The 15,644-nt window shown below is 52.8% G+C and overlaps 2 protein-coding genes across 2 annotated transcripts in view; one reads left to right on the forward strand and one right to left on the reverse strand.

Annotated features, from left to right (window-relative positions):
* The first annotated feature begins 3,284 nt into the window (after window positions 1-3,284).
* Window positions 3,285-15,644, forward strand: part of Fam102a (family with sequence similarity 102 member A) — a 30,045-nt gene continuing 17,685 nt past the window's right edge. Inside the window, exon 1 of the mRNA XM_041674605.1 lies at window positions 3,285-3,433. Within this exon, the coding sequence (XP_041530539.1) occupies window positions 3,288-3,433 (146 nt within the window). The 5' untranslated portion in view covers window positions 3,285-3,287. The remainder of the gene's footprint in view (window positions 3,434-15,644) is intronic.
* Window positions 12,993-13,482, reverse strand: LOC121462738 (ubiquitin-like protein FUBI). Its single transcript, XM_041674606.1, has one exon. It carries the CDS (start codon window positions 13,457-13,459, stop codon window positions 13,061-13,063), a length of 399 nt encoding a protein of 132 aa, XP_041530540.1. The 5' UTR covers window positions 13,460-13,482; the 3' UTR covers window positions 12,993-13,060.

Consider the following 15,644-nt stretch of genomic DNA (forward strand, 5'->3'; position numbering starts at 1 on the left):
GCCCCAATGCCAACGTACCAGCAGAGCTAGGATTGTTTTCAACACAGGGTTTCTCTGTCTAGCCTCGGCTGTCTTGGAACTCCCCCTTGTAGAGGCTGGCCTTGAACTCACAGCTTCACCCAGCACGAGCCTCTGCCTCCCAAGTACTGGGATTAAAGGCGTGCACCACCACACCCAGCTCAGAGCCAAGATTCTAACTAGGGTTTGTCTCACACCAAATCTTGCATCTTGTACTGGTACCACACTTTTTGCACCATCTGGGAAGTGAGAAGAGGCACTTCCTGGGTTTCTAGCCTTTAGACTGTGCAGAGTCAAATGGAGCCGAGCCTGGTAGCAAAACTTACTCCGTTTGCTGTTGGCGTGGCCCAAAATTACACACAGTGGAAACTCAGGAGCTAATTAAGCCTCCAGACATCCTTGGCTGATTGAGAAATCCCACCAGGGGCTCAGGTAGCCACCGGCTCTCCACTTATGGAACAGGACTGGGGGGTGGGGGGATGGTTGAGAGCGCAGACAAAGAATTTAAACCTTCTAGGCCAAGTTTGGTGTGGAAGTACAAGCCTGTAATCCTAGGGCTTAATCAATACAGGCAGGAAGATCATCCCAAGCCACCTGACAGTCTAAACCAGGGAGGTACCATGTCAAAAGCAAACAAATGAAAAACCAAAGCCAGAGCTGGCAAGAAGACTCAGCTGGTAAAGGTGCTTGCTGCCCAGTCGATGATCTAAATTCAGTCTCTAGGACCCGCATGGTAGAGGGACAGAGCATAAGTTGCTCTCTGACTCATAGGCACTGTGCCACATGTGACCATTCACATAAATAAATGTAACTTATTTTTTTAAAATGACAAAGCTTTTAGGCCTCTCTCATCTGTGAAAGGAGATGCCTAGCTACATCAGGGAGGACTGGATTGGTTCATTTTTCTCCATTCTGACTGTGTTTTCTACTTTACAGGACAATTAAGAGCGGCAAGATTGCCACCCGTGCTACTAAAATGCAAGCCCAGAAATGGGAGCCTTCATTCACATGTCCAAACATATCAAGTCCTGCAGAGAATTTGCATCTTGGATGCCAATCAACCCCACTTTCTTTAATCCTCCACAGTGAGGTCCTACAGGCCTTATCTCTTTTTTTTTTTTTTTTTTTTTTTTTTTGGTTTTTCGAGACAGGGTTTCTCTGTGGTTTTGGAGCCTGTCCTGGAACTAGCTCTTGTAGACCAGGCTGGTCTCGAACTCACAGAGATCCGCCTGCCTCTGCCTCCCGAGTGCTGGGATTAAAGGCGTGCGCCACCACCGCCCGGCTCCAGGCCTTATCTCTTGCAGGAATCAAAAAGTGGCCTCACTCTCCAGTCCCCCATTACCCGAGGCCAGAACAAGAAAGTCACTATCTAGCTCAAAAAAAAAAAAAAAAAAAAAAAAACCAACAACAACAACAAAAAAAAAAAACAGTAAAGAGGGAGCTCACTCTTTGCTCTGGTGTACAAGAATGTGCCAGATTCTAGACCAATCTTCCTTTCTCTCAAATCAGAATGCGTCCACGGATGCTCAAAATTTTGTGAGTACCACGCTGCCTGGTCAGCAGGCGACTGGAGGCTGCCACTGTCTGTACCCTGATGCTAGAACTGCTTTGCTGGAGCCCTTCTTTTGAGTTTCCTGCCAGATGCCTGCTCTGACCTCCCCCGACATGTCTTCTTGAGCTCTTCAATTGACTGTAGCCCCCTCTGTGATCCGGTCTGCTTGGAGGGGTAGAAGAGAAGCCCACCAGACTTCCCATTGGGTGCCTGCTTGAATCAGAGCAGAGCCCCTACACATAGGCGGAAAGGATGAAAAGAATTACAAAACGCCGATGGTTTGGATAGTACGAGGCTCTCCAAAGAGTCCTCCGCCTCCAGAGCAGTTAATCTAGCCCTAACTATCCTGGAAACAGAAGAACAGAAGCCTTAGATAACAGCTAGGAACGTGGCAAGCTGGGTCACAAGGCTGCAGGGCTCCACGGAGTCTTCACAAACTCCAACTCCAGAGCAGACGTTGTCAACTCAGAGGCGAGAACGACCTGCTCGGGTCTTGAGTCACCTCTCAGAGAGTCGTTTTCCTGAGAAATAGGGGGCTCACTACCTCCTTAGCCTGCTGCATTGCTCCACGAGCTCGGGTCTTGGAGGGACCCGGGCAGGCCGTCCCAGTCTTAGTTTCCAGATGGTTTCTCCAAGTCATTGTTTCTCCTTCTCTTGGGCTCGCGCGCGCTCTCCTCCAGTCCCTGCCAGAGCCAACCCCCCACCCCGCGACCTCCCACTCCTCTCCATCCCTTTCACCCCCACCCAGGCTCTCCTCAAGAAGGCGGGTCCAGCTCTGCTAGCTCACCAATCCGAGAGCCCAGAACCGTCTCTGCCTTCGCGAGCCCTGCCCCACGCCATAGTCAGCCAATCGAAATTCGTGTTCGTACAGTCGGTTCGTCCAATCACAGGTGGGTTGTGAGTCCCGAGTGCCCCGCCCCTGCCGCGCTCGGCCGCTGCTCGGCTGGCGCCCGGGCTTCGGTATTCTCCGAGCGGCGCCGATTTGCGTCGGGCTCTGCCGGCTGCATCCGGAGGTGCGGGTGACGGCGCCGCTGTGCTCCCAGGGTGCTGGATGAGGCAGAAGCGACCCAACCGGGTCGCAAGGCGCCTCAGGCTCGGTCAGGGCAGGCTCGGCGTGGGTCCCAGGACTGAGCCGGAGGCCGAACGGTACACGTTCCCTGCCCGGCAGCGCCTCCCGGAGAGGTCCCTGCGGAGTCCGGGCGAACGTTTAGGTGGCTTCCGCTTCCCGGGGCCTCACCTGCGCAGGCCGCGGGGCGCCAGGTGCGGAGGCGAGTGCGCCGCCTGGGCGCCTCCCCCGGCCGCCAGCGGGGCGGAGGCGGGGCCGCAGCCCGGGCCTCCCGCGGCTCGCCCGGTCTCCTCAGTCTCACCGGTCAGCCGGGTCCCGCGGTTCGGGATGCTGCTGCCTGCTCGCGAGCCGCCCTCCACGCTTGCCCCCGCCGCCGGGGCCGCGCCTCTCTGTTTACATGCCGGTGGAGCCCGGGCCCCCCGAAGGTGAAAGTAGCCGACCCACAAGAAGACTGGTCCCTCAGACTCGGGGCTCCGGACTCAGATCCTGCCCTGCAGCCTCCGCCGCCATCTGGACTGGATCCGGCTCTGGTGTTTTTTGAGGAGGCGGGGGGTGTGATTTCGGGAAAGGGATCCTGGGGATTTCTGGGACCCCTCTTTTTTCTTCAATTTTTTTTTTGCCCTGCGGGCTTAAGACTCAGGGAACTCGCTCATGGCTTTTTTGATGAAGAAGAAGAAATTCAAATTCCAGACCACTTTCACCCTGGAGGAGCTGACTGCGGTCCCCTTCGTGAACGGGGTCCTCTTTTGCAAAGTCCGGCTGCTGGATGGCGGGGATTTTGTCAGTTTGTCGTCCAGGTAGGCATTGAGGCTTTCGTTTTTGCAGGGGAAGGTGTGTGTGTGTTTGGGGGGGGGGTGCTGGTGAGTGAGATCTTGATCCTCAGGTGTGAGGGACGGGCAAGGGGCTTCCGGGCGTTACACGTGTCTTTGGGAAGATTTGCTCTAGGCAGGACTCGGGGCCGAGTGATCTGGCAGTGTGCCAGGTAGGCACTTGTCTGCAGGTTACCAGCCCGAAACCTTCTAGGGTCCTGCCTGCATTCTCCAAGTCACCCGTTTTGCAAACTTGCATGGAAAGAGCTGAATGAAATTTGCACCTTGAGTAAGTAGGGGTGTCCCAGGCCACCTTGCCACCGAGCTGGCCCCTGTGGCTGTCATATGATTGAGAGCCTGGGCCAGCCACAGGTTTTCTGGCACTCTCCCCTTGGCTTGGAAACCCAGTCCCAGGCACTCCCTGGATCTGATTGTGGGTAGTGGCTGGATTTTGGGTTGCCCAGCCCCCTCTGAGTGACTGCCCTCGTCTGGCTGAAGCCGGACTGCTTTGCATTGCAAATGTTCTTGCCAGGAGACTACCTTCCTCGCCGAAAGAAGCCCTCTAGATAGGTTTTGTGTCTCTCGCTGTCCTGGTAGGTCCAGCTTTCCAGGTTATTGCTGAGTGAGATCTGAGTTCTCAGTCTAGCCTTTGCAGAATGAGCTCACTGGGTCACACAGTCCTGGCCTGGGCAATGGAAGTTCAGTTTGGTCTGTTCCCTCTTGTGCACAGTGAACCACACAGGTTTCTCCGTAGGGAGGAGTTGCAGTAGATAGTCCCACAATACCGCGCCTGGTCTAGGGCCTGGGCTGCCCTACTCTTCTTACCTCTCCCCTTCTTTGCCCCGTAGGTTTGTGGGCCTAGGTAGCTGGAGACGCCTCACTATTCTGAGTTCTCAGAGGTGTGCTTTACTGGTCGGGATAATGGGCCCCGAAAGAGGAAGGAAATGGTTGCCGGGGACCTTGCCTGAGCAATAGTCAACCAAACTTGGCCTGTTTGGAGACCTGTTGGGTGAATCTGCTGGGAGGAGAGAAGCTGCGTGGATAGAGTGAGGTGTCTGTCCTATGCACCGTCCTCCTGTTCTGCTTAGAGCTGCTTATCTGAAGAATTTAGACCTTTCTGGTGGGGGTGGCTGCAGTCTGCTGCCTGTGAAGCCTGTAATACCTACAGCTTCCTCTGCTAATGGCACAGTGTCAGAGGATTATGCCCAGAGATGGGCCTGGAGACAGCCACTTCTAGACTTGGGTGAATTACCCAGACTCCCTGAGCCCTGATCTCAAGAGCTAGCAATTACCGGTGCTCTGCTCACCGTTTTACTGGTGCCTCTTAACCCCTTGACTGTGCCATGGAGCAGGCGTAGAGGTGCGGGCCTGGGAGAGCGTTTTTACAGAGGTGAAAATAGAGGCTCAGAGAAAGCGGCTTTAGCTGCCATCTTGTGCCTCTAAGCCTCAGTTTACCCTTTCATAAAATGGGGAATCCTCACCTTTCGGTGTGTGGGGGATGGAGAGTATATCATGTCTCTCAGGGAGGTTGTTAAACAGCAGTTACTAGTACTCCCCTCAACCCCAGGTCATTGGCAGGGAGCTAGGGTGACACGGGATGTCAGCAGAGGTCCTAGGATTGGGCACAGTACCAGGAATTTGTACCACATTTGTACTAAGACCCTTAGCCAGCCACCTGTCAGCTTTTTCCTTGCCCCCGCTTGCCCCCACATCCTGGAAAGTCTGGAAAGTTCCGCGATTTAGCACACTGGATTTTACCTCTGTTTCCCCGTCTTCCTTCTGGCAAGAGTCCACAGATTCTCTGAGCCCAGCTGAGCCTAGGTGTCTTTCTTGGTTCCCATCCTGGATAAAGCCTCTTAGCGGGGAGTGGCTAAAGAGGAAGAACTAGCACTGAGGTCCAAAGCCGAGTGCTTACTCACCGGGTGCTGCAGCTGTGGCAGCGGAGAGCATTGATGTTGGAACCTGAGCCACTTTGAAGTGGCTTTGGTTTCTGTATGCTTTTACCCAGGAGGTGGGGGTTCCTAGGTTGCTGTTCCCTTTGCCCGCACCCCTCCCACACTGATCCTGTAGCCCAGAAGCCTGGGCCATCCCTCCACTCCTGTGACCTTATTGTTTAAGGTAGGGACTTAGGTGACTGAACCTGCTTAGATACTGGGCCTAGATGTGGCAGAACATCTTGCCAGCGCAGGGACCTCTGGATCGCTTGATGTGCTATTGGCAGCTTGGGTGGTAACAGACTAACAACAGCCCTAGGCCCCACCCCTGCAACCCTGCCTTCCTAGCTGGTGTTTTCCAGTGTGTTGAGTGTCATGGCAACAGCTGTACTCAGCTCTATCTGACCCAGTTGGAACAGGTGGAGCAGGTGACTCCCGGACTTGTTCCTTAGCCTCATCTTCCAGCACCACCTTAGGAGCAGCAGTTTACATGGCAGCGAGGTTCTGGGGCCCAGACTGTGCCAGGCAGAGTGCTGAGTGTTTTGCATCGGTTATCCCCACTAATCTTCCATTTGGAGGGACACTGAGGCCAGAGAAGTCAAACCGCACACTGGAGGTTACCAGGTTGTAAGTGGCAGTGGGGAACCAGTTCTTTTCTCATAATGACTTTCTCTGATTGTGTACTCGATGCCAGGGACTTGCTGAGCCACTCAAATACCTGACCATATGCCCTACTTAGAGGTGAAGTGACTGGTTCAGTGTAGCAGAGATAGACCTTGATTGCAGCAGCTCCAATTCAGAGACCTGTCTTGCCTTGGTGGCATGAGCTAGAAGCAACTACAGACCCATGTGGCATTTCAGACCCTACAAAGGCTTCTTTCAGTGGCTTGGGTGGTACAGTCGGATCTGGAGCTCTACAGTGGAGAGGCACTAAACTGGGTTTTGTGACACTCAAGGTAAATAGAGTCCCCAAGACTACAAGGCGGGTGGCAGGGGGACTGAAGTAATCACTGTGTATTTGTGCTCAGGCTTAGGCAATCACGGGCACAGTGGGCATTCGCCATGTGTTCTTGCCTGGGGCCTTCCAGGAAGTTAATCCAAGTGGTACCTGGGAAGGCTTTCAGGTTTGGAAGGTATCCAGGAACATACAGAGGTCCCATCCAAGTGTGGTGAGTCTGGCAGAGTTAGCATGTCTAAGTGGCCCTCAGGTCAGAAGGACCCCAAACCTCCCAGGGGCCCTGCTCGTTGGTGGCATTGGTTCTTTGGCTTGCCACATGCGTGTGGTTGCTGTGTCGGGAGAGGAGTGCAAGGGAACACTTACTTACAAGATGGAGAAGAGAGAGGAGAGAAGGATACTGTCCTCTTAGCCAGTGGACGGGGAAACCACAGCCTGGGGCAGAAAAGTGACTTGCCAGGGCTACTCCGTAGGAGAAATAATGGACCCTGTTGGACAGACTGTAGTCTAGCTCTTATCTCTGTGCCCTGTGCTTCAACCCACTAAGAAAGTGGGTTGGCCAGGAGGAAGAGAAAGACCCCTTGTAAGGTCACCTCCTGCTTTGCACTTAAGTGCCAGGCTATCTGAAAAACCGACCGTGACCTGAGGAGGCCTCCCTCATCCTTGTCCTTTCTTCTTGGCCAGCTTCGAGTCCTCAGTGAGCTTTCAGTGGGCTTTTATTTTTGTATACAGAGCCTGATTGCTTACCACACAGGCACTGCCTGCCTTCTGTGGGCACACCCATGTGCCCGTCATGTAGGAGCACTCGGGAGCCTCTGGGATTCTTGCAGCATAAAGGACTTCTTTGGAAGGATTAGCTCTGCATCCAGAGGCCTGTGCCCAGGTTCAGGCCCTGACTCTGGGACAGGCAGGCAGGCTTGATTGTTCGTCATCCAAGCCACACATTTGGCCAGGGTTCCATCCCTGTCTCTCAACGTCCCTCACTGAAAAAGGAATGCCACTGAGTTCACAGCCCTGCAAGGCGTACTCTGGGATAGATTGGTGTGGGGCTCTGAGAAAGCCTAGTGGAGATGGATGCCCTCACTCAGGATTCTCTAGCAGTGTGAAGATACAGGAGAAACCCTAAATTGGGTAAGGTATTTATTGTCCTGCTCATAATAGGGATGCTGTGGGCTGAACAAATTGAAGGTAGGAGGGAGCTAGTAGACACGGGTCTTTGCTTCCTCCCTGACTGAGACTTACTAGGATGCCTAGTATGCCAAGCTAATCTGGGACGGGTCCTTGTGGATCCCAGTGGGCCCTGGCAGACCAGCTGGGGAAATGTTTTTGTTCAGATTCTGTCCATTTTGTTTTCTCCCAAGTCGTCTCACCCTTGCCCGTAGTTCACTGTCTCATGGTAAACATACCATCACTATGGGGAGAGCGTCCCTGAGGAAGCAACACTTCATGGGACTGTTAGAAATGGAGAGGGGTCGAGCTGAAGATGGGGAAGAGCCTGTGGAGAAGCCTCTGGCTTGAAGGCGTGTCTGGGCAAGGTGGGATTGGGGTGTAGGAAGAGGGGCTCGAGGAAACAAAAACTTGTTGAACTGTTTCTAGTCTTGGCAGTCAACAGGGGACAGGGGAACAACGTGACATCATTTATCAATTAAGATGGTGGCTCTTAGGTGCTGGTAAGAGTCTATAGGCAGTATTGATCTAGCCTGGCAGAGTGGTGGAAGGCAGAGAGAAGAGGGAATGGACTAGAGAGGGGAGGAGGCAAAATGGGCAGGAAGGTTCCCTATCCTAAAGGCATGACACCATACTTTGAAGGTGCTAGAAGACAGGGTGCATAGTAGTCAAAGATGCCCTGGAAACTATTGCACATGTCAAAATCCAAATTTTCAGTTTCTTTTCTTTTCTTTTTTTCTTTTTTTTTTTTTGGTTTTTCGAGACAGGGTTTCTCTGTGGCTTTGGAGCCTGTCCTGGAACTAGCTCTTGTAGACCAGGCTGGTCTCTAACTCAAAGAAATCCGCCTGCCTCTGCCTCCTGAGTGCTGGGATTAAAGGCGTGCGCCATCACCGCCCGGCTTTTTCAGTTTCTTTTAATGGAAGATTGGACAACAGTACTGTGAGGTAACATTCAATGCAGAGGCCTTGTTACTGGGTTTTGAGAGCCCCCCCCCCCCCAGCATACTCTTAGATCTTTGGCATATTCTGAGGGTCTCTTATCAGTTTGGTTCCTGAGGCCCTGAGGTCTTTCCTGTGCAAGCACAGAGAGGGGGCCAGAGGACCTGTGGTAAGAAGCCCCTCTGGCAGAGGAAAAGGAAGGAGTGGGCTTAGAGGATGGCTGGGCAGCAAGGCCGTGGTCCAGGTCCCCTGTCTCTTTGAAGTCAGATCACACTGTGGGTTGGTAGCCTTGGTAAGAAGCTTCCCAACCTGTTTCAGGCCTTAGTAGCTGCTGCTTGCTTGGACCCGGTCTTTGCTGCCAACTGGCTACACTGTTGGCATGTGCCACCTTGGCAGTGCCTTAGCCTGCCTGGCAGCTTGGTAGTAGACCTAACCCGAGGAGCTCTGGCTCTGTGGAGCCAAGGCTGCTCCCTGAGGCCTGCTCTTTGCCTGGAGCTCCTGCTTGGCTGGGGCTTCTTGGCAGTAATAACAGTGCCTGCCTGTAGGTCCTGCTTACCTGGGAGTGGCTGGGAGGCCCTGCTTTGTCAGAACCTGGAAACCCTGGCTTGTTTTAAAGGGGCCCTGCCTGTGCATCTGGGTGCCAGCTAGTAAGTCTGCCTCCAGGTCTCAGGAACTTAGGTAGGGACTTGGTATTTGGAGTAAGGGAGCCAAGGACAAGTGTGAGAGGGGGAGAAACCTGGAGCTAGGGTGGGGTGGGAGGGCATAGAGCTCCTCTTCATCTACTTCTGGCAAGTGCTTTGTGTAATGGGGACATTAGACTTGTCCCCCGGTCCTGGTGGTGTTCTGAGCTTGCTGGCTACCCAAAGGTCAGTCTGCATTTCTGTAGGCTTGAAGCTGCCCAACCTGTACCCAACCTAAGTGTCACCAGAGGATTGTGGTTGCAAACTTGTTGTCTTTTTGCTTTGAGGCTCTTGGTACCCGTGGCTTAGAAGAGCTCTTCAATATAGACCTGAAACTGCTTTTTCCCCATTCTGTCCAGATGTTGCCTGGCAGTAAGCAGCCCTCGGCTCTGTAGCCACCTTGTTTTAGGTGTCTGCTGAACCCTAGCCTCTCGCCTGAGCCTCTCTTTGAAGCAGGGCTGCTGGGGCTGGAGGATGTAGTGATAGTGCTTGCTGGAATGGCAGCTTGGCTTCTGGTTCTCAGTGGGAACACTGTGTTATACTCCGTCCTATTCCCTCTGGGCCAAGTGGTATGCCTCTTAGTAGCTGATACTTCCCTGGGGATCCGGGCCACTGTGGTGCTGCCAAGAGAGGATGCCTATTCCTCGGGCTTGCTTCTTTGTCTTTAGCAGGGGTGGACGCCAGCAAGGAGTACCTTAGGGTCTGAGCTCAGGGCCTAGTGGGGTTTGCAGTGGGGTCCACATACTTTCTCTTCCCTATTGACTTAGTCCTTCTCTACCGAAACACAGCAAGCAGACAGCCCCTCACAAAGGTGCAGGGTACTGACTGTAAACCTTCTGGTAGGGTGAGGTAGATGAGAGAAGCCAAGGTCTTTCAGTGGCCAATATACTGTCCCCTGTCTTTCTGGTTACTCCGCTCTTCCTCAACCCTCTTACCGTGCTTTTCCACATGAAACTGCTGCTCAGCCCAAATGGCCGCTCCTGGGGAGTCTCTACCTGCCCTTGGCCTTGTCACCTGCTGTAGCCCTCATTTCAAGGTTCATTGTTTCTAGCTTTTTCCCCGAAGCAGGAAAGAGTTCAAGGCCAGAAAAGCCTCCACTGCATCTTAGTCTTTGGGCCTCTTGCTATGTGTTGGCAGTGTCCCAGGCTGGGACGTCTCTCTCCTGGCTCTGAACCAATGTGGTTGTTGGTGTTGACTGTGTGGTGGCTACTGCCAGCTGCTAAGCCCAAGCCTACTCCCAACCCAGTGCCCAAAGTATCAGCCTGTGCCAGGAGGAACCCTTACCCGTATACTGGGCAGCTGGCTTAAAGGGTGCAGTTGACACGCAGCCACGGCCATTGGCTCAGTTGGGTGTGCCACTTGCAGAGGAGAGCGGGCGCACAGGTTGGGGAGGAAGGAAGAAAGTGAGCTTGGGCACTGCCATTGATCTTGTAACTGCCGAATTGCTCTGTGACTGTGACCAAGGGCTTTATCCCTGCAGACCTAGAGGGTGCTCTCTTGAGGGCAGGAAAACTGCACATGACCAGACCCTGGCAGCTACTACCGACTAAACCTGCAAAGAGAGGAAGTGCACAACCTGCTATCAGGAGGACAGAGGCTGGTTCCTGTTCACATGTGATGTGCCCTCTTCACCCACCACTTCCTGTCTGCAGACGTGTGCAGACAGCACCTGTGGCTTCCCTGGGTTGTTCGTGTCAGTTTCTTGGTCACCTTATGTGTTGGGGGCCATGGGGATATAGTCTGTACCTCTGTAGGATCCCACCTGTGGCACATGAACTCCATGCTAAACAACCCTTGAGGGAGAAATGTGAATTGGGGTAGGTAGGGTTAGAGACTGGTTGTGGGACAAGAAGAGCTGAGCAGGAAAGAGCCAGTGCTTTGGAGGGGAGGTTCTTGGGGCTGGACTTGACAGTATGCTGAAGAAGCGGGTGGGTTTGAATCCATCAGACTTGCTCCCCACCACCCGAGACAGGGTTTCTCCGTGTAACAACCATAACTATCCTGGAACTGACTTTGTAGACCAGGCTAGCCTCGAACTCACAGAGATCGGCCTGCCTCTTGAGTGCTGGAATTAGAGGCATGCACCAACACACCTGGTTCAGACTTGCATTTGATTTATTTCTTAGTTCATTACTTTTATGTATATGGGTGTTTTGCCTTCATGTAAGTCTGTACACCATGTATGTGCAGTGTGCATGGAAGCCAAAAGGTGTCAGTCCCCTGGAACTATAGTTACAGATTGTTGTCAGTCTCTGTGTGGGTCCTGGGAATGGAACCCTGGTCCTCTGGAAGAACACCCAATGCTCTTAACTGCTGAGACATCTCTCTAGGCCCCAGACTTGCTCTTTAGAACTACCAAAGGCAGCAGTATGGTAGACAGTTTAGGGCTGCCAGTTATAGTAGGGCAAGTGTGTTAAACAGAGAAAACTATCTTCCCAGCCATTGTCTTGGACCAATTCGAAGCTGGAGCCATACTCTGCAGCAGCCAAGGTGAAGCAAAGGCCAACCTGGTCTACAAGAGCAAGTTCCAGGACAGTTTGGTACCACAGAAAAAGGCCCAAGGCAAGAGTCCATGAGTTCAAAAATGACCTGGCTCAGAAAAGATGAAGTTATGTTTGTTGGAGTTGGGACCATATCTGGAAGGGGCTTTTAGGCTTGCAGAATTCTGCTTAGGTTTAGTTGCACAAGTATGTTCTCTCTGAGGACTTGTGAGCTGCATGTCTCTGTTGCAGAAACAAGCCTTGAGATGCCCATACCTTTAGGCTCTAGGTGGGCACCAAAGCTTTCAAGACAAACACAAGGGTGCCTGGAAGTCTGAAGTTGATCTTTGGGGTTTTTCCTTGGTCTTCCTGGCAAGCCAGCCTGAACCATTCCAACCTGATGAGCATCATTCTTGTTTATGAGGCAGTGGTTCGTTTTGGCAACTGCAGGCCATCTTCTTGGGCTGGGGATTTTCCTTTACCACTTGTAACCCCAGCACAACAGAGCTTCCAGGCTCGAGTTTAGCAGTTTGAAGGCTTGGTGGGCTCCTGAGTTATTGCCAGACCACTGGGTATCTGGACTTTGCCTGTGGTGGGTAAATGAACTGTTCCATAGGCTGCCATGGTGAACCTGTTACTACCCATCATAGCTTCTAGCTCAGAGCACTAGCTGGCATGGCTAGTTTCAATTCAGAGCAGTTGTTGGAGGGGGTCTGGGGCTGGAAGCATAAAAGGAAAGGTTTTAATCCCAGCACTTGGGAGGCAGAGACAGGAGGATCTCTGTGAGTTCGAGGCCAGCCTGGTCTACAGACAGCCAGGTTCCAGGACAGCCAGGGCTGTGACACAGAGACACCCTGTTTTGGAAAAAAGAGAAAAGGGAAGGTTCACATTTCTTACCCCCTCTCTCCAGTTGTTGCTCTTCTTTCTGAGGTTCACCTCTTGGAAAAAGTGTGATTAGAGCTGGACCACTGCCCTGGCCGTGATACTTGTGGTCCCTACCTGAGGCCCATAAGCAGGAAGAGACCATTAGACATATCTGTCTCAGGGAAGTGGAGAGCATAGAGGAAATGGTGTTTCGCTACTAACCTTACATCAACACCAAACCCTCACCTTCTGTTGGCTTTGAGGCAAGGTCTCACTGTTTGGCCCCTGCTGGCCTGCATCTCACAGAGATCTGCCTGCCTCTGCCTCTCAAGTGCTGGGATAAATGGTGTACATCATGATACCTGGCTCCAGACCCTGTCTCTGGGATGATGGATGTGTCCCACTAGTCTCGAGATGTACCCTGAGCTCAACAACTCATGGGGCTTGTATTTGCCAAAAGGACGACAGGAAACAACTGGACCTGGTTGTGAGACTGGCTCTGCCCATTATGGGTATAGGAAAGGCAGCCTTTCTTTTTTTTTTTTTTTTTTTTTTGGACAAAGGGACTTTATTAAACTGCCAGGATCACAATAGGACTTAGGAATTAGCATTGGGGCCCTTCTTCTTGCCAAAGGTGGGCACAACGTTGACAAAGCGACGGTTGTACTGTATCCGTTGCTTGGCCCGGCCTGTCTTCTTCTTCTTCTCCTGCTTGGCCACCTTGGGAGTTTGACCTCTCACTTTTCCAGCACGGGCCAGGGAACCATGAACTTTACCTCCCAGCATGCGGCCAGCTACTTCCAAAGTGGTCAGAGCTTCCACGCCACACTGGCCTAGGGTGGCCTCATCCTCCAGCGGCGAGCCAGCCAGAAGCAGGACTTGATCCTCAGGGGCAATGCCTTCCAGTGAGGTCACATGAGCTTTGATCTGGGCGACCGTTTCTTGGCCTGTCACCTCGAGGGTGTGTAGTTCCTGGACGCGTAGGAAGAGCTGCATGTTGGCGACTAACCCACGGACGCCGAGGCTGCTGGAAAGGCAGTCTTTCTATGTGGGCAGCAGTTGAGTAGACAGCTTGGAACTCCAGGTTGCAGAAGGCATCCCTTGTAGCAGCCATTATCACAGACAAGGACCCAGCACATGACTCTGCTAAAAAAAAAAAAAAAGGGCCCAAGTCAAGATCCATGATGGCACTTGAGTAGAGTTCAAAGGCATTCTGGTTCAAGAAGTTGAGAAGGTTGCTTGTCCTCAATGTGTGGACCTGTGCCTGGAAGGGGCCCACTTAGCCTGACTCCTAGACAGTGCTCAGTAAATGTGAGTGGAGGTAGTAGTGGTGGTCGGCCCAGGATGATGGCCTTCGAGTCTGCAGAGTCTCAGGTGTGCACCGAGGAGGTGAAACCCAGTGAGTCAGGTCCTCATGGTCCTGTTTGACCCTGGGCCCTCGGTCCCGTGGTTGGAAACTTGGGTAGCTGCTGAGGACAGCTGGAAAATCAGGTCTGAGTCAGAGTCAGGCTGTGAAGAAAGGTGACTGACTAAATGGCTCCTGATTATCCTGTCGCCTCAGAAGTTCAGAGAGCCATGGGGGAATTCTCTGTGCAGCAGGGACACCTGGGTAGAGAGCAAGGTGTAGTCACATCTGGGAAACTCCTACCTAGAAGCAGAGTGAGAAGAGATAGAGTACAAAAGATCTCTCATTCAGATGTCAGATCCCCAGATCCATCTTTGAGGACAGGAGACAACAGCGAGTATACCAGGAGAGGCCCTGCTCCCGGAATCTTGGCTCTGTGAGACAGAGGCCTTGATTGCTTCCTTCCGCACGTATAGGCCACGTCCTGTGTGCACAGGAGGTACCTCAGGAGGGTCTGGGTGTGGGGGTCCCCATGACGAGTGTCCAGTCATTTCAGGAACCAGGCCTCAGCGACAGTAATCCTTCTTTCCTCTCACTCCTTCCTCTTCCAGTGAATCAAACACCACCCAGGCCTGAGTCAACCAGGAGCTGGTCACACATTCCTGCCACCTGCCACACCTCTGGGCATCTCAGCTGGGTTTTAGGCCTAGGAAATGGCCAGATCCAGGGTCTAGGGCAAGGAAGAAGGCTGGGTCGTGGTTTTTGCATCTTCCGGATCACCTGCCCCCGATTTCCTCTCTGCAGACACTTTCAAAGGGCTAGGCTCCTCCTACTACGTTCAGGTCAGCTCATAGCAGCCCCATGAGAAAGGGTAGGATGGTGACTGAGACCCAGGAGCTCTGAAGGTCATTGGGTGGCAGAGGCCTGCTTGGACCCATCGTTGCCTCTCCAAGCCTCTCAAGTGAGCCTACTAGGTACAGGAAGGGAAGTTCCCTGACAGATCCAGCTCCACAGCTCTGTGTGTGCTAATAGTCTGGATTTTAGGAGAGGAAGTTGGTATCACATCCCAGTATAACCATCCACTGTGTCTTCTTGATTTGAATTCCTAGGGCCTCTAGTTTCTGGTCCTTACATGGAAAGGTAGTGTTGGACATGGGTTCACTTCTCAAACCTCTAGTCAGTAGACCTTGGGCAGCTGAATTCTTGGGCCTTGGGTTCTTGGCCTGTGACATAGGGGTGATGGGCTATGAACTCTGACCATCTCTCCCTTGGTATGAGCTCAGTTTGCAATACCATCTCTTCCCTTCCGTGTAATATTTGTGGTAAAGGATGAAACCACAGGGCCTAGGGTTCTCTCATGACAGATAGTCATGCTATTTATCACTGAGATCTGAGAATGGTTCTCCCATGTTGACAGATTTCCCAGGGATCTTGGGATCCTGCAGTGTTGGGCTTGGGGTATAGGCTACCCCTCAATTCCTGTAAGACCTGCCTCATGTCCCTGGACTCTCTGAGAGTCAATGTCCTGATCTGTGAAGGGGAAATAGGTAGGGAATCAGCCAGTGAAAATCGCTGTACTTGGCATGCAAGAGGACTTCCAGGAAGCAGGAGCTGGGGGCACCTTTGCTTAGTGCATGGGACTGGACCTGCATTGCATTCAAAACTAGCAGTTTAGCCGGGCGGTGGTGGCGCATACCTTTAATCCCAGCACTTGGGAGGCAGAGCCAGGCGGATCTCTGGGGGTTCGAGGCCAGCCTGGTCTACAAGAGCTAGTTCTGGGACAGGCACCAAAGCTACAGAGAAACCCTGTCTCAAAAAAAACAAACAAACAAAAAA

Source organism: Microtus oregoni, unplaced genomic scaffold (assembly GCF_018167655.1).
Source record: "Microtus oregoni isolate MIOR12 unplaced genomic scaffold, Mior012 000025F_ref0000491, whole genome shotgun sequence".
Lineage (NCBI taxonomy): Eukaryota > Metazoa > Chordata > Mammalia > Rodentia > Cricetidae > Microtus > Microtus oregoni.